The sequence below is a fragment of the Scyliorhinus torazame genome, chromosome 17 (assembly GCF_047496885.1).
Source record: "Scyliorhinus torazame isolate Kashiwa2021f chromosome 17, sScyTor2.1, whole genome shotgun sequence".
Classification (NCBI taxonomy): domain Eukaryota; kingdom Metazoa; phylum Chordata; class Chondrichthyes; order Carcharhiniformes; family Scyliorhinidae; genus Scyliorhinus; species Scyliorhinus torazame.
In genome coordinates this window covers 75,135,030-75,153,768 of record NC_092723.1, presented here as the reverse complement: position 1 = coordinate 75,153,768, position 18,739 = coordinate 75,135,030, and the positions used below count along the sequence as shown (strand labels likewise).

Here is an 18,739-nt window from a genome sequence, read left to right as displayed (position 1 = left end):
CAGAATCCGGAGATTCTTCCTCCTCAACCTGTGCTCCAGATCCTCAAACTTTTCCTGACACTTTTTATGCAGCGCCTCCACTTTCGCCGCCAGGTCCAGGATCTCATCCTCGTTTTCAGAGGCCTTCTGCTGCACCTCGCTAATTGCCGCCCCTTGAGCCTTCTGGGTGTCCACCAGCCTCTCAATCGACACTTTCATTGGGGCCAGCATCTCTGCTTTCAGCTCAGCAAAGCAGCTTTGCAGGAACTCCTGCTGCTCCCGCGACCATTGCGCCCACGGTGCCTGGTCTCCGCCCACCGCCGTCTTACTTTTTCGCGCCCGTTCTCCTCTCTTCTCCAAGATCACTTTTTTGACTGCTCCACTCCTGGTCCACTCCATACAGTGGTGGGAGAACCTTACTGCTGCCTTCCCACACCGGGAATCATCGTCCAAGTGCCAATGGGGCTCCTCAAGAGGGCCCAAAAGTCCATTCACGGTGGGAGCTGCCGAACGTGTGAACTACCCAGGCATAGCTGCAACCGGAAGTCTGTATTTGCGTCCCTGATGGCTTTCCGTACATCGTTACTGGATTTCTTATATAGGATAGGGTCATCAGACTTGAATGCCTCCGTCCGGAACTTCAGCAGGGAGTGAACCTTTTGGTTGAGCCAGGATTTCCGATTGGGGAATACCCATATTGTCTTCTTTGGTACACAGTCTTCGACACACTTACTGATGAAGTCTGTGATGGTGGTTGCGTACTCGTCCAGTTTAGCTGCCACGCCCTTGAAAATGGACCATTCCACAGACTCCAAGCAGTCGCGGAGAATGTCCTCAGATTCCTCGGACCAGCACTGCAAGGTTTTCTTGACTGGCTCAGCACGCTTGCTTTGCTGTTTGTAAGCTGGAAGTAGGAATACGACTTGTGGTCGGATTTGCCAAAGTGAGGTCGGGGAATGGAGCGGTAGGCTCCTTTGATGCTCGTGTAGCAGTGGTCCAGGGTGTTTGCACCTTTGGTGGAGCAGGAGATATGTTGATAAAGTTTGGGTAGGACCTTCCTGAGGTTGGCCTGGTTGAAGTCTCCAGCCACGATTGCCAGGGCTTCGGGCTGATTTGCTTCTTGGTTGTTGATAGTGGAATGTAGTTTGTCAAGTGCTTTCTTCACCTCCGCCTGGGGTGGGATGTAGACTGCTGTGATGAGTACAGAGGTGAATTCACGTGGGAGGTAGAAGGGGCGACACTTCACGGTTAGGTATTCTAGGTCTGGGGAGCAATGCCATGCTAGGGACACCACATCCGAGCATGAGGAGGTGTTGATCAGGAGGCAAACATCAGGAGGCTGTCATCCATTTGATGAATATGACCAAGCCAACATGGATGTCATTGGCTTAGCAATGAGTGTATGCTGGTGGAATTATCATGTTCCAGGACCTCTGAGTTGGTGGCTATGTCCTGAGTCTGAGATGGTGAAGGTGGAAACTGTTCAGCCTTATATCCTGCCTAGCATTTGTCCCGATCTCACCACTGTAGAGTAGTGCACTGATTATGACGGCTTGGTATCCCCTGGTTTTGTATTCTAAGTCAAGTTGATGTTATTCCACACTGTCTCCCTTGGCTTGGACATAACTGCAGGTTTTGCGATGCATGCATTGATTTCAGCATCAAGTGATAGATTGCTGGTGACTGTGGAGCCCAGATATGTCCGGTGTCACATTGGCAATGCTGATAGATGGTGGAGTGGCAATATCCTGGACCATGTCATTTAGCTCCCTGGTGCTGATGATCAAACTAAACACTTTGTGGTGGGTTGACCTATGCCACTGAAGGTGTTCCTTGGTACGGAATGTTACCATGGCATTGTCATTGTCTAGCAACTGTCTGGTGATTTAGTACACCTTTATCTTGGATGGGCAAGGCTAAACAGCTTTTTATCAGTTCTGGTATGTAAGTAAATACCCTCTGTAGATTACCTGAACCCTCTATAGATGACGTGAAGACTTATGACAGCAAAGAGAATACACCAAAGAGTGTCAGCGCTAGAACACAACCCTGTTTGACCCCACTGCAGACTGCAAAGGGTTTCATTGTTGCCCTGTTATAACTGACCTTGCCTATCACGTTGTCATGGAAAGAGGTCATATTGAGGAGCTTTGACAGACAGCCAATTTTCTCCAGCAGCTTAAGTATTAAATATACAGCCTCTGCCCACATAGTTGAATGGCTTGGTTTTAATTACCAAATATAAGGATCCTCCCTTTGACCTGCCTGAGAACGATTTCCTCAGACTCTGCAGCTACTGTAACTATCTGTTTCCTGTGGAACAATTCTGCCCATGTTCTTATGATGGAGATTCTTATTGCTGTACTATATTTAATTTTACTTCTCAAACTAGAATAATCATTAACAAACCAAGCTGATGAGTTCTAACAACATTGAAAATTACATTTTCAGACTGTCTTTACTAAGATGAATTCACATAAATTAATTCTATGAAGGATCACACAGACTAAAAACAACAGTGCATTTTTGGGCAGATTGGCAGAGTATTTGCATTAGCTAAATTGATCATGGCTATTTACAATGCAACCAGTCTTGCACATTAATGGTCTGAAGACCAGCACTCCCACAAAACAAAGGACATTTGATACAGGTATTCCAGAGACCGAGCTGGCTGATATCATATTTAATATGAATTTACTAAAGAAAGTTCCATAATACTAAAGCCAAAATAATCTTCATTTTTGTAACAGTAGCATGAATGGATATTAAATTCTACTTAATTAGAATTAAATTCATTTCAGATGTGAAACTGATGTTATTTTTGCTATTATTTATTACAATGAAGGTTTTGCAGCAATTTCTATGCTATATATTCAAGTGTTGGTGGCCCATGAAAGGTAGTTTAATTTGTTTGAAAGGTTTTCTATAAGATAGTTAATTTCTTACTGGTGCAGCTTTGTCATTTAGCTCATTACTGGAAAATAATATGTAATCTGTTACTCGTTCTTTATATTTTACAGGGTAAACTTAGAAAATTGAAGAAAGTGCAAAGCTAAAAGCTGCAGAAGGGAGCAATATGATACCCATGATTCAGCCTACTGCATTTTACATTATAACTCTATGCATTGTCTTAGCTGCGAATTCTGTTGACGCAATAGAGCAAAATGTTTCTGTCATTACCAATAACGTTAGCAATGAGGGCAATTCTTCTGGAGATATTAAGAAAACTGGCTCTTCGAACAACCTCCCTGTAACTGGATCCAGTCAGGCAGTGACAGTGTCACTTAGCACATTGAAACAGAACCAAACAAGTAACAACATAAGCACCTTAGCCCCTGGGACTACAGTTGCCATGTCAACCAATTCAATGAAGCCCTCTGTGCCTGATCGTTCTCAGCCTCCCATGATAAAAAAAACAACAGTTCAAACAACAGCACCCCATGCCTCAAGTCACTACACGCCTGAGTCCTCTACAACTCCAGCACTTGGTTTAACAACTACAGAAAGTCAAAATAATTCAACGCGCCAAGTTTCAACTTCAATATCAACACCTGTCCTGAAGCCTACACAGACAGAATCCACTGTAACAAGTAGGCAACCAACCAGCACTGGCATCACCCAACCTTATACAGGTTCATTGTATTCAATCTTAACAACTGGAACTTCAGGTAAGACCTAACCTTTGCTAGAAACACAATGGAATAGGATGTTTAAAAGGCAGATTGTCATGTTTCTGGATTTTTGATTATTTTTCTACTGAAAGGAAAATGTTTTAATGTTCTGTTTATCAAAGTAAATGGTATTCTCATGGTTTTTTTTAATGAAAAGGCAAAAGAAAGGTTGTTAATATGCGAAACACATTTAGCATGCTATGTAATTAAACAAACATGTCCACTGTGTTGGAAAGCCTTTGATTCCTCTATAGAAAATAAATTCAGGATTTGGCTCGGGCAAAGAGAGAGAGAGACTTTCGAGAAGCGAAAGTTTGTTAAAGGGAAGGCTGTGAACCTTTGCTATGTTGGAAGAAAGCTGGATGACAGAGACTTCTTGTTTAAGTAAAGCATGGCAGCCACTGCAGTAGGGAGATAGAGTCTTCTATTTTGTATTGTTAAACAAAGGTAAGTTGTACCGATTGAACTGAGTGGGTCCTGATCATAAATGTTGGTCTGCATGTCCACTTTACAGTGAAATAAAGTAGTTGAAAAGATTGAACGAGCACTTTAAATGAAAGGAAGAAAATTAACATGAGAAAAAGGCTGCGATAAACTAAATGTACAATGACCAGACTTGCTAGTTTCGCTCATTAAAGATCCCGGTGTCCTAACAGTTTTCTCCAAATTGCTGAAATGTCCTGGCTTTCACACAGCAGTCGCATCTCTTCAATTTCTCTCCCGATTCCCCTCACCTCCACCCCCCACCCCCCGGTCTTCGCATTCCATTTACCGTCGGCACTCGGCAGAAACCCCCTTTCATGTTGGCAGCCTGGGAACTGGACTGCCGCCCAATCGCTGAGCATGAAGCAGCTGCACCCAGACGTCCACACACACAGAAACACTTCTCATCAGTCCCCAGAACTGGAGGGGGGAATCAGCTGGGTGACAAGATAGCCGCACTGCACGCCGCACTGTGAGGGCGACACAGCACCCATCGGCAAACCACAAACCAGCACCGAGGAAGGTGGCAGGCAAGTTCAGCTGAGCCATTATACACAACCAAACTTAGCATTCGGAAGATTGGTGTGTTTTTTTCTTGTGGCTCTAGCTCCGATTCTCCCACACATGGAGGCACATTCGCTCGTCTCTATCTCCTGGCTGAAACGTCTGCTACATTGTGAGAACCCATCGTGTATAATGAAAATAAACTCAGCTTGTAAAAGCGCTGTCGGTTTTGTGTTTGCTGGTAATGTTATTTGTTGCACCCTCTCGACCAATCAAACAGTGTCCCCCCACCTCAGAAACGGAACAATGTTTAAAATGTTGATGGAGGGATCCAATTCATTGTCCTTTCTCTTTTTTGTCAGTTTCTAAATTAAGCAACAGACTTTTGAAACGTACAATTGTCCATTTCTAGGCTCAAGAGTAAGAACAAATAATTCCCCATTACTGATTCAGTTGCTGCTAACATTACAACATTGACTGGGATTATTGACAGCTCTTGACCTCCAAATTATTCTACTGTGAAGGACAGGGTGTTCCAGGAATTGTTTGCAACTTACCTGCAAAACGGCCTTTGACAGTTTAATAATTGTCGCTGGGCAGTACAATGAGAATTAACTGTGAACGTCTGAAAGGTGTAAGCAAAACACTGCAGGAGGCCATTCGGCCCATCGAGTCTGCACCAACCCTCAGAAAGAGCACACTACCTAGGCCCACTCCTGCCCTATCACCGTAACTCAACTTAATCTGCACATCTTCTTACACTAAGGGCAAATTTAGCATAGCCAATCTACACTCATCCCTAGAGCATCACGACAACAAGGACTCTTACATCAGACTCCTATTTATTACTACAGCTCCGCCTTCAACACCATAATCATAGCCAAACTCATATCAAAGCTCCAAAACCTAGGACTTGGCTCCCCACTCTGCAACTGGACCCTCGATTTTCTGACCAACAGACCACAATCAGTAAGAATGAACAACAACACCTCCTCCACAATAGTCCTCAATACTGGGGCTGCGTACTTAGCCCCTGTGGCGCACAAAGACTCCGTGAGACAAATAGAGTGAAGTCGATGAGGCTTTATTAAGCGTGTCTGTTCCCCAGCAGCCCGATAGTAAACTGGCATGCGGGGGAAGGCACCGGCTTCTTATACTTCGCCTTCAGGGCGGAGTATGAGGTCAACGGCCAACCAGGACCCGGGATCTGTCAGCCAATGACATTAGGGCTTCCAGTCCCACATGACCCCCAATACATACTACCACAGCCCCCTATTCTACTTCCTGTACACACACGACTGCGTGGCAAAATTTGGTTCCAACTCCATCTACAATATGTCTATAGTGTGTCGGATCTCAAAGAACAAACAAAGAAATGTACAGCACAGGAACAGGCCCTTCGGCCCTCCAAGCCCATGCCGACCATGCTGCCCGAATAACGATGAGTCCGAATACAGGAGGGAGATAGAGAACCTAGTGGAGTGGTGCAGCAACAACAATCTCTCCCCCAATGCCAGCAAAACTAAAGAGCTGGTCATTGACTTCAGGAAGCAAAGTACTGTACATACCCCTGTCAGCATCAACGGGGCCGAGGTGGAGATGGTTAGCAGTTTCAAATTCCTAGGGGTGCACAACTCCAAAAATCTGTCCTGGTCCACCCACGTCGATGCTACCACTAAGAAAGCACAACAGCGCCTATACTTCCTCAGGAAACTAAAGAAATTTGGCATGTCTACATTACCCCTTACCAACTATTACAGATGCACCATAGAAAGCATCCTATCTGGCTGCATCACAGCCTGGTATGGCAACTGCTCAGCCCAGGACCGCAAGAAACTTCAGAGAGTCGTGAACACCGCCCAGTCCATCACACTAACCTGCCTCCCATCCATTGACTCCATCTACACCTCCCGCTGCCTGGGGAAAGCGGGCAGCATAATCAAGGACTCTCACCCGGCATACTCACTCTTCCAACTTCTTCCATCGGGCAGGAGATACAGAAGTCTGAGAACATGCACGAACAGACTCAAAAACTGCTTCTTCCCCGCTGTTACCAGACTCCTAAATGACCCTCTTATGGACTGACCTCATTAACACTACACCCTGTATGCTTCATCCGATGCCGGTGCTTATGTAGTTACATTATATACCTTGTGTTGCCCTATTATGTATTTTCTTTTATTCCCTTTTCTTCCCATGTACTTAATGATCTGTTGAGCTGCTCGCAGAAAAATACTTTTCACTGTACCTCGGTGCACGTGACAATAAACTAATCCAATCCAATTTAACCTGCACAGCGTTGGACTGTGGGAAACCCACGCAGACACAGGGAGAACATGCAAACTCTGCACAGACCACCCAAGGCTGGAATTGAACCTGGGTCCCTGGCACCGTGAGGCACGAGTGAAAATACCCTGCGCTACTATGCCGTCTGAAATAAAAACAATGCTGAAAAAACTGAGCAGCGTCTGTGACACCTAAGAAGATTCATATTGGGCTTGAAACATAACTCCATTTCTCCCGCCACAGATGTTGCCAGACCTGCTGAGATTTTCCAGCACTTTCTGTTTTTATTCAGCCTGTCAAAGTATCCTGCATGTAGGTTGCAAATAACTGCTGGCACACTAAAACCTCTAAAATGGTGTAATTGAGAGGTCATCAGGATTTTGGCGCTCTCTCATACTCCGATTTCAGGCAAGCAAAAGCCTTCCTGTTGATGAATGTGGAAGAAAGATCAAAGATCAAGTTAGACCATGACACTCTTCCATAATTTTGAATGCCCAGTTGATCAGTGGTATTAGCAGAAACCTCAGAAGTTCAATTTATTATTTTCCTGGCCAGTAGACAACACTTAAGCAGAGGGGAACCCAAAATGGGTGAGAGGAAAATATAGGAACAATTCAATGAGTTTAAAAAAAGTTAGAGACCAAAAAAGTCATTTATTTGTTTTATGCATGGCATTTCTTAATTTGTTGCGCACGAAACATATTCATAAAGCTCCATGTAAGAATCAATAAGTGATATTGGTCAAGATTTCTTCTGTGCAGGTCAATGACATCATACACCCATTCATTATGAGTTTGATACCCTAACGCAGGCATTGTCAAACTCGGGGGGCACGACCCGCAGGTGGGTCACGGGCGGGTGTCGGGAGGGTGGCGGAGCCGTTCGTTGCGGTGCTCCCGATCGCGCAAATCCACGTGCAACAGCCGCAGCAGCCGGCTTTTAATAATGCCGGCTGCGAGCAGCCTTCAAAATGGCCAGGAACAGATTTTAAAAATTTGGTTGCATTGCGCATGCGGACCGAAGATCCGGCACGCATACGCAGTGCGGCCGCATTTTTAAAAATCTGGTCGCAGCCTTTTATTTTCAAGTTCGGGGGGCCAAAGGGACAATTGGGGCCAAAGGGACCCGAAACCATTTTCTCCATTTTTGTCAGCAACAAACAAGGTAAGAGAAAATGGTGGGTCATGCAGGTCGGCCGGCGAGGGCCGCGAAGGTCGGCCGGCGTGGGTCGCAAAGGTCGGCCGGCGAGGGCCGCGAAGGTCGGCCGGCGTGGGTCGCAAAGGTCGGCCGGCGAGGGCCGTGAAGGTCGGCCGGGTTGGGTCCCGAAGGTTGGCTGGTTGGTAAAAATGGGTCCCCGGAAAAAAAGTTTGAAAAACACTGCCCTAATGCATATTGGGATCACTTATTAAGCCAGTTTTATTCATCTTGCAATGACACCATGCCCATACAGGAGGGATGAATTGTTATGAGTGTCAAGCCATTTCCGGAAGCCATACAATCCTGTGGATTTGTTGAGGGAGCCAATAAATTGGTGTCTTAATGAGTTTGTCAACTTTGGCTGAACATATCTCGGGAGGTGGCATCACATGACCTCCTACCTTCAGCGGCCTCTCTCCCAGACTCCTGCTAGTAGTTACCCAACATGTGTATCATCATAGAGTCCTGCCTTTTAAGGCTTTTCAATGAGTCCCTGTTTTGACTTGTGAAAACCTGGTCACCCGAAGAAAATAGGAGAAGCAACCTATGATGAAATATATCCTACGTTCTTGTTAATTGCTTATAAATAGTTAACATATTTTAGGAATGAGTAGAAAACCTGAATTATACAAGTGGGAAAGTGGACAAATAAGGTTTAGATCTCCATATATATTTATTTGAAATGATAAGTAAGAACTCCTGGAGCTCACGGGCACATTCATCACTATGGCTGTTCATTTGGCACCATGGTGTTCCGTACAGCAGAAATCCAGCTGCTTGTGGAGGTCAGGGATGAAAGGGTGGTTTTCCATCAACACACACCCACTACTCCTGCAATGCTCTAATCAAGAGGTCCAACCGACTGTTTTTTTAGATTGTTTTATTTGGCTACTTTATATTTGCTCCAAAAAACACCTCGACATTTGATTCAACAAGCCCCCTATATATCATAGAATCATAAAATTTACAGTGCAGAAGGAGGCCATTCGGCCCTTGGAAAGAGCACCCCATTTAAGCCCACGCTTCCAACCTATTCCCGTAACCCAGTAACCCCACCTAATATATTTGATATAATTGATTCTAAATATTCCTATATTTTCTCCAAAATATTCCACTATTTTGTTTTTTCAAATTATACCCCTATCTATTTAATTTAAAAGAATTTATATTTATTTTTCAGTTTGTCTCTCTATTTTATTTCAAACTTCCAATTCATTTAAATATGTCTTCATTTTATTCTAAATGCTTCTGTAATTTTTATTGAAGTATCCCTATAATTTGAAGTATGTTGTTGTTTATTTTTTAAAAATTAAGCTATTCTTTTTCATTATCACAATATCAAAGTCATGAAATAATTATCAGTGATGTCAGTGGATACAAGTATTAATCCATTCAAGATCGGCATTGCTAAAATTACAGATGGAGGAATCTAAAATGAATATGTCAAACATTCATCCTCCGTTAATTTGTCATAATTAGATGTGTTTGCTGTCTATGTCACAACTGCTGGTTGTAAATGTTGTTGCTAACATTTTCTCAATCTGGGGCACCTGTCAGTACTTATTAATTATGGAGATAAATAGCTTTGCCAAATGTATTCCTGGCTTCAATCTCTTATTACAAAAGATGGTGTGGAAATGGATTTTTAAATCAACATTAGGACTGTTTCAGATAAAATGATAAGACCATAAGACCATAAGACATAGGAGTGGAAGTAAGGCCATTCAGCCCATCGAGTCCACTCCGCCATTCAATCATGGCTGATTTCAACTCCATTTACCCGCTCTCTCTCCATAGCCCTTAATTCCTCGAGAAATCAAGAATTTATCAACTTCTGTCTTAAAGACACTCAACGTCCCGGCCTCCACCGCCCTCTGTGGCAATGAATTCCACAGACCCACCACTCTCTGGCTGAAGAAATTTCTCTTCATCTCTGTTCTAAAGTGACTCCCTTTTATTCTAAGGCTGTGCCCCCGGGTCCTAGTCTCCCCTGCTAATGGAAACAACTTCCCTACATCCACCCTATCTAAGCCATTCATTATCTTATAAGTTTCTATTAGATCTCCCCTCAACCTCCTAAACTCCAATGAATATAATCCCAGGATCCTCAGACGTTCATCGTATGTTAGGCCTACCATTCCTGGGATCATCCGTGTGAATCTCCGCTGGACCTGCTCCAGTGCCAGTATGTCCTTCCTGAGGTGTGGGGCCCAAAATTGCTCACAGTATTCTAAATGGGGCCTAACTAATGCTTTATAAAGCTTCAGAAGTACATCCCTGCTTTTATATTCCAAGCCTCTTGAGATGAATGACAACATTGCATTTGCTTTCTTAATTACGGACTCAACCTGCAAGTTTACCTTTAGAGAATCCTGGACTAGGACTCCCAAGTCCCTTTGCACTTCAGCATTATGAATTTTGTCACCGTTTAGAAAATAGTCCATGCCTCTATTCTTTTTTCCAAAGTGCAAGACCTCGCACTTGCCCACGTTGAATTTCATCAGCCATTTCTTGGACCACTCTCCTAAACTGTCTAAATCTTTCTGCAGCCTCCCCACCTCCTCCATACTACCTGCCCCTCCACCTATCTTTGTATCATCGGCAAACTTAGCCAGAATGCCCCCGTCCCGTCATCTAGATCGTTAATATATAAAGAGAACAGCTGTGGCCCCAACACTGAAACCTGCGGGACACCACTCGTCACCGGTTGCCATTCCGAAAAAGAACCTTTTATCCCAACTCTCTGCCTTCTGCCTGACAGCCAATCGTCAATCCATGTTAGTACCTTGCCTCAAATACCATGGGCCCTTATTTTACTCAGCAGTCTCCAGTGAGGCACCTTATCAAAGGCCTTTTGGAAGTCAAGATAGATAACATCCATTGGCTCTCCTTGGTCTAACCTATTTGTTATCTCTTCAAAGAACTCTAACAGGTTTGTCAGGCACGACCTCCCCTTACTAAATCCATGCTGACTTGTCCTAATCTGACCCTGCACTTCCAAGAATTTAGAAATCTCATCCTTAACAATGGATTCTAGAATCTTGCCAACAACCGAGGTTAGGCTAATTGGCCTATAATTTTCCATCTTTTTCCTTGTTCCCTTCTTGAACAGGGGGGTTACAACAGCGATTTTCCAATCCTCTGGGACTTTCCCTGACTCCAGTGACTTTTGAAAGATCATAACTAACGCCTCCACTATTTCTTCAGCTATCTCCTTTAGAACTCTTGGATGTAGCCCATCTGAGCCCGGAGATTTATCAATTTTTAGACCTCTTAGTTTCTCTAGCACTTTCTCCTTTGTGATGGCTACCATATTCAACTCTGCCCCCTGACTCTCCTGAATTGTTGGGATATTACTCATGTCTTCTACTGTGAAGACTGACGCAAAGTACTTATTTAGTTCCTCAGCTATTTCCTTGTCTCCCATCACAAAATTACCAGCGTCATTTTGGAGCGGCCCAATGTCAACTTTTGCCTCCCGTTTGTTTTTAATGTATTTAAAGAAACTTTTACTATCATTCCTAATGTTACTGGCTAGCCTACCTTCATATTTGATCCTCTCTTTCCTTATTTCTCTCTTTGTTATCCTCTGTTTGTTTTTGTAGCCTTCCCAATCTTCTGACTTCCCACTACTCTTTGCCACATTATAGGCTTTCTCTTTTGCTTTGATGCATTCCCTAACTTCCTTTGTCAGCCATGGCTGCCTAATCCCCCCTCTGATAACCTTTCTTTTCTTTGGGATGAACCTCTGCACTGTGTCCTCAATTACTCCCAGAAACTCCCGCCATTGCTGTTCTACTGTCTTTCCCACTAGGCTCTGCTCCCAGTCGATTTTCGTCAGTTCCTCCCTCATGCCCCTGTAGTTACCTTTATTTAACTGTAACACCTTTACATCTGATTCTACCTTCTTTCTTTCAAATTGGAGATTGAATTCTACCATATTATGATCACTGCCTCCTAAGTGCTCCCTTACTTTCAGATCTTTAATCAAGTCTGGCTCATTACATAACACTAAGTCCAGAATGGCCTGTTCCCTCGTGGGCTCCATCACAAGCTGTTCCAAAAAGCCCTCCTGTAAACATTCAATGAATTCCCTTTCCTTGGGTCCACTGGCAGCATTATTTACCCAGTCCGCCTGCATATTGAAGTCCCCCATGATCACTGTGACCTTGCCTTTCTGACATGCCCTTTCTATTTCGTGGTGCATTTTGTGCCCCTGGTCCTGACCACTGTTAGGAGGCCTGTACATAACTCCCATTATGGTTTTTTTGCCTTTGTGGTTCCTCAACTCTACCCACACAGACTCCACATCATCTGACCCTATGTCATTTAGTGCTATTGATTTAATTTCATTCCTAATTAACAAGGCAACCCCGCCCCCTCTGCCCATCTCCCTGTCTTTTCGATAGGTTGTGAATCCCTGGATGTTTAAATGCCAATCCTGAACCCCCTGCAATCATGTCTCTGTGATGCCTACCACATCATACCTGCCAGTCACAATCTGGGCCACAAGCTCATCTACCTTGTTCCGTACACTGCGCGCATTTAAATATAGCACCTTTAATTCTCTATTGACCGTCCCTTTTTGTTTTCTTAGTGTGGTGGACCTTGGTTTACTGAGCCTTTCCATACACTGTGTCATATTTTGTGGGATGGGGACTATCGTAACCTCTCCTGAGTTTTGTCTTTTCGTGCTTTTTTGTATTCCTAAGCAGCTACGCTTCCCACTGATTACTTCACCTCTTGGTTCCCTGACTTTCCCTTCCCCCCCAATCTTTAGTTTAAAGTCCTATTGACCACCCTATTTATTCTTTTCGCCAGAACACTGGTCCCAGCTCGGTTCAGGTGGAGACCATCCCAACGGTATAGGTCCCCCTTGTCCCAAAACTGATGCCAGTGTCCCATGAAAAGGAACCCCTCTTTCCCACACCACTCTTTCAGCCACGTGTTAACTTCCCTTATTCTTGCCTCCCTATGCCAATTTGCACGTGGCTCGGGCAGTAATCCGGAGATTATGACCCTTGAGGACCTGTTTTTTAATTTGAATCCTAGCTCTTTATAATCTCTAAACAGGTCCTCTTTCCTAGACTTGCCTATGTTGTTGGTACCGACATGGACCACAACAACTGGATCCTCCCCTCCCTCTCCAGTATCCTTTCAAGCCGGTCAGAGATGTCCCGCACCCTAGCACCGGGCAGGCAACATACCATGCGGGACTCTTTATCCTGCTCACAAAGGATACTATCTATCCCCCTGATAATAGAATCCCCTACAACTACAACTTGCCTATTTACTCCCTCCCCTTGAATGGCCTGCTGAACCATGGTGCCTTGGTCAGCTGACTCATCCTTCCTGCAGCCCTGTTCGCCATCCACACAGGGAGCAAGTGCCTCATACCTGTTGGACAGAGTCAAGGGCTGTGGCTCCTGAGTTCCTGACTGCTGGTTCCCTTTACCTGCCTGACTTGCAGTCACACCCTGCTGTCCCTGGCCACTGGCAGGATTTAAACTACTTACTCTGACAGGTGTGACTGCCTCCTGAAACACAGTGTCCAGGTAAGTCTCCAAGTAGAGTGTGTAGAGTCCAAGTAGAGTACTTGTGTATAAAACCATTACTTTCCTTCACCTTAGCTGTTCTCCCTGCACAGGACTTATCTCCATTTGCTTAAGTCCAGGTGATGCAGACTTGAAAAGATATGGCGGACAACTAGTTTAGTCATCCATCCCATATCTGACAGGACCACACAAAACACTGCTTTCATCTGCGAAAAGTGTGGACAACTCCCAGATCATCCTGAAAAGCATAAGTAGCTCCAGTTTATCTTCAGCAAACTGTCTTCTTCAACACCTCTCCCTTCCACCCTCCCCCAGCAAGTGTGAGGGCCTCATAGAATTCTTTGTCAATAAGATCAAGACCACTTGATCAGCTGCCTCCGCTGAATTCCACCCTTCCACTAGCCCATCTGGACAAACTTCCATGAATGCTACCACCTGCCCTGGCCCTGAACTTGCAGCTTTCCATCATGCCCCTGTTAAGTTCATTTTATCCAGTAGACTCCTATTCCCTCTCCCCTGTTACCATTAAAATTCTAATCACCCAACTTCCCCTCCTGGTCCCCTAAATCAGCTGTTGGCAGAAAAAGATCCCTCTCTTCCGGTGTTGTCCCTGACTCCTTTAATTTTGTTGCCAATACCCTCTACTCAAAATGACCAACCCTTGACCCCACCACCCTTGCAAACTACCATCTTATCTCCAACCTCCCTTTCCTCTCCAAAGTTTTGTCATCTCGCAAAACCATTCCCATTTTTCTGGAACTCATAACTGATCCTTCTAATCCGGTTTCTGCTCCTGCCGTAGTATTGTAACAAATCTTATCAAAGTCATAATAAGAATCTCTTGCAATGGTTTCTCTTCTGTCTCTCAGAGTGCTAAATCTGGTGTTCGCCAAGGATCTATCCATGACCCACTCCTATTTTCAATTGCATAATGCCCCTCAATGTCTTCCAAAGGCACAGCAATAGTTTTCACATGTGCACTGACAACACTTAGTTCTGCCTCACCACCACCTCTCTTGACCTCTTCACTGTTTCCAAATTATCAGGCTGGTTATCTGATAGCCTTTTCTAGTTGAGTAGAAATTTCCTCCAATGATGTATTGGGAAGACTGAAGCCATTGTTTTCGGTCCCCTCACCAAACTGTACACTGTAGACACTAACTTGGTCCTTTTCCCCAGCAGCTTTTTGAAATTAAGCTAGACTGTTTGCAACCTTGGTGTAAGATTTGATCCCAAACCCATATTTATGCTAAGACCACCTATTTCCACCTCGTAACATCACCTGACTTTGCCCCTATCTCATCTCATCTGCTGCTGGAACCCTCATTCATGCCTTTATTACTTCCAGGCCCGACCATTTCTTCTCCTTTGTTTAATTTTTCCAATTAAGCGGCAATTTGGCGTGACCAATCCATCTACCCTGCACATCTTTGGAGCAGACACGGGGAGAATGTGCAAGCTCCACACAGACAGTGACCCGGGGCCGGATTCAAACCCAGGTCCTCAGCGCCGTGAGGCAGCAGTGTTAACCACTGCACCACCACGCCGACCAGACCCGACTATTCCAGTGCACTCCTGGCTGACCTCACACATTCTACTTTCGATAAACTTGAGGTAGTACGAAACTCTGCTGTTTGTACCCTAGGCTGAGGAAAGTCTCGTTCATCTATCACTCCTCTGCTCACTTACCTACATTGGTTCCCGGTCAAAAGTCTTGATTTTAATATTCTCACCCTTGTTTTCCAATCTTACCATGGCCTCACTCTTCCCTATCTCTGTAATCTCCTCTAACCTCACAATCCTCTGAGATAGTTGTGTTTCCCTAAACCTGGTCTCTTGCACATCCTTGATTTTAATTGGTCTATCATTGGTGGTCAAGCCTTCAGTTGCCTAACCCCAAGCTCTAGAATATTCTCCATGAAAATCTTTCCTTGAAGATCCTACTTAAAACCAACCTCTTTGCTCAAGATTTCATAGAATTTACAGTGCAGAAGGAGGCCATTTGGCCCATCGAGTCTGCACCGGCTCTTGGAAAGAGCACCCTACCCAAGGTCAACACCTCCACCCTATCCCCATAACCCAGTAACCCCACCCAACACCAAGGGCAATTTTGGACACTAAGGGCAATTTATCATGGCCAATCCACCTAACCTGCACATCTTTGGACTGTGGGAGGAAACCAGAGCACCCGGAGGAAACCCACGCACACACGGGGAGGACGTGCAGACTCGGCACAGACAGTGACCCAAGCCGGAATCGAACCTGGGACCCTGGAGCTGTGAAGCAATTGTGCTATCCACAATGCTACCGTGCTGCCCTTAATACCTCCTTTAGTGGCTTAGCATCAAACTGTTTCATAATACCATTTCGAAGTGCTTTAAGACAATTCATTATGTGAAAGGTGTTACCTAAATATAAATTGTTGTTCTTGGGTCAGAGTTTCATATGTCTGGGTCGGATGTGTGTCTGACCTGGAAGTGTGTAAAATCTTGTGAGAAGATGTCAGGAGCGTTTTCAGGTTGATGGTCAAGAGCGCAAATCAGATGCCTGTCCGCCAACAATTAAAGGGCCAATTAAGGCTATTAAAAGTCCAATCGACAGAGATTTTATGCTGTCTGTGCTATTTTCAGCTCATCGCACTGGGAAAACAGGTGAGCACCCATTACATTATTTGCATTTCTTCATCCAAAGATTCCTGGAGCAGTAGCAGTTTCTCTGTGATAGAGTTGGTAGCTGTGTGAGTATTGGGTTTAGCTTGTGTTTCCTAGTTATCGTTAACCATTTGAAACATGACTTTCAGCATTTCGGGACTTCCCTGGAATGTTTTCCTGAGGATTTGAGGACAATATTCCATCATTTGCAAGGCACTGGTCCTCTACATCTGATTTAATGGGGATAGTGTACTCTGCTGGTGGGACCTCCTTCAAAGAGGAAGAGAGGGAAGGAGGGAATGGAGGCAAGGTGGGTGCAGGTAGCGGCCCAGGCACAGACTTGTAAGAGGGGAGGCATGTACTCAGTTGGTGCAGGATCAGCAGGGAGGGCAAGGAGGGAAGCGATGCCGAAGGTGCCACTACCCAGCAGCTAGAATATGCAGGCAGCACACCAATTACCTCCAGGTGTCCGAGGTCCAGTGCTGCAGGAGGCTCTGCCTCTTTAGGGACACAGTGACATCAATTTGTGACTTGATGGGTCACAAAATAACCTCCAATTGCATCATCCCATGCTGGTGCCAATGAAGGTCTGAGCGACCCTCAACCTCTACACCTCTAGCTCAGTGGGGGTCTGTGCACCATCTCTCATTCAGCTGCACAGTCGTGCCAGCCACTGACTGGTGCCACCTTTAGGCACATGCACACATTCATCCACTACCGGACAGAGGCAGCCAGGCAGAGAATGCATGAGGGTTCATGACAATGGCTGGGTTTACTATAGATTACATGCATGTAACCACCAGGATAACAGCAAAGCTAGGATTTACAATCAGCAGAAGGGATACCATTTGAAGAATGTGCAGATTATCTGTAACCACAGGACACAGGTTCTGCAAGTCTGTTCACGTTATCCAGGGAGCTCCAGCTCTACATCTTGCTGCATTCCCAGGCCCCGAGGCTGTTTGTGGCTCCTGCAAGATTGTATGGATGGCTCCTGGGTGAGGAGGGCTATCCCTTTAAGAGATGGCTGATGATCTCACTCCAGCACCCAAGAACTGAGGCAGAGAGAGATCTCATGCATCCACAAGAGTGATGGTGGGAAGGACCATTAGGCTGCTCAAGTTGTACTTCTGATCCCGTGACCGAATAGGGAGATTATTGCAGTTTCCTCCTGAGCATCTTTCCTTCATCGTTGTCATGTGTGCTGCACCCTACACAACCTAGCTTTGACAAGGGGGACCCAGTGGGGGCTGAGGAGAGTGAGGTAGGGCAACAAGCCAGTGATGATGACTCCAGCGATGGGTCTGACAATCTTGGGATCACACGCGGTGAGGACTTCGAAAAGGACGACATAAACATTCGGGGGGCAGAGACATGAGGAATGCATTAACCCAACAAACCTTCAGCTGGGCACCAAAGGAATGGATGCCGACTCAATCCAGTGATGAAGTCTCACTCACAATAAAACTTTCCTTCAGAACCCAATCCAGAAATGTTGCAACACAAAGATCCTTTTGCACACAAGCTTGTGCAACATCTAGCCAATGTACAAAACATGTAGCCAACACAGCCATTGAACTAAGGAAAAGGTTAATGTAACTTAAAATAAGAACAGCATATAAATTTGCCAAACCTAAACTCAAAGTAATTATTACAAATAATGTCACCTGTGACACACCCCTGTCATGCTTAAGGTGCCAGAAACTTACGCCTGCCAGTGTTGCGTCTTGGTTTCCCCCCCTCACTGGTAATTGCATTGGAGGCAGCTTGCTGACTTTGTTGCTGTGGTGGCCATGTTGACCTTGGCGGGTGTCCTAGGACCATTGGTAGCTGAGCTGCCTCCAGCTGGGAAGGAGGATCCAGCCCCATGGGTGAGCACTCCTCAGATGTCGCTTTGGGAGGATTAGCAGATTTGGCATTCCCTCGCTGGTTATGTGGCAGCGTTATTGACTTGTCTTCTCGGGACGGGGAAACAATAATAAGCCTCCATTAGGTGCTCTGTCTCCCTGAAAGTCCATTCCAGGTCCCCCGACCCAGACATTAAGAGGGCCACTTCACTGTGTCTCACCTCATCCTCCAATGCGCTGAGGTCACTTGTGTGGACATTCCAGCCTTGGCAGCGCAGACTTCAGAGCCAGTTGGCTTATGCATTCACACCTCTGAGCCACCCAACTACACTTCCACACAGGTCCATGCATTCTCTGCACTTCCCTTGTTGACTACAGAAGATCATTGATTTTTTTGTGGCACTGAAATCACATGTAGAGTACCATGTTGTACCAAGCAACTACCTCTGGTTCGACCTTTTTTGTCAGGTGGGGTGTGTAGCCACCTGGGTTGGCCAACTCCCGACATAAAATGGAGAACAGCAAAGGCTGCAGGGAAATTCAGCCAACACAGGTAGAAACTGGCA

The 18,739-nt window shown here is 45.3% G+C and overlaps 1 protein-coding gene across 1 annotated transcript in view; it reads left to right on the top strand.

Annotated features, from left to right (window-relative positions):
• LOC140393951 (uncharacterized) overlaps positions 1-18,739 on the top strand; it is a 65,976-nt gene that overhangs the window by 35,836 nt on the left and 11,401 nt on the right. Inside the window, exon 2 of the mRNA XM_072480641.1 lies at positions 3,000-3,647. Coding sequence (XP_072336742.1) covers positions 3,056-3,647 — 592 coding nt within the window. The 5' untranslated portion in view covers positions 3,000-3,055. The remainder of the gene's footprint in view (positions 1-2,999; positions 3,648-18,739) is intronic.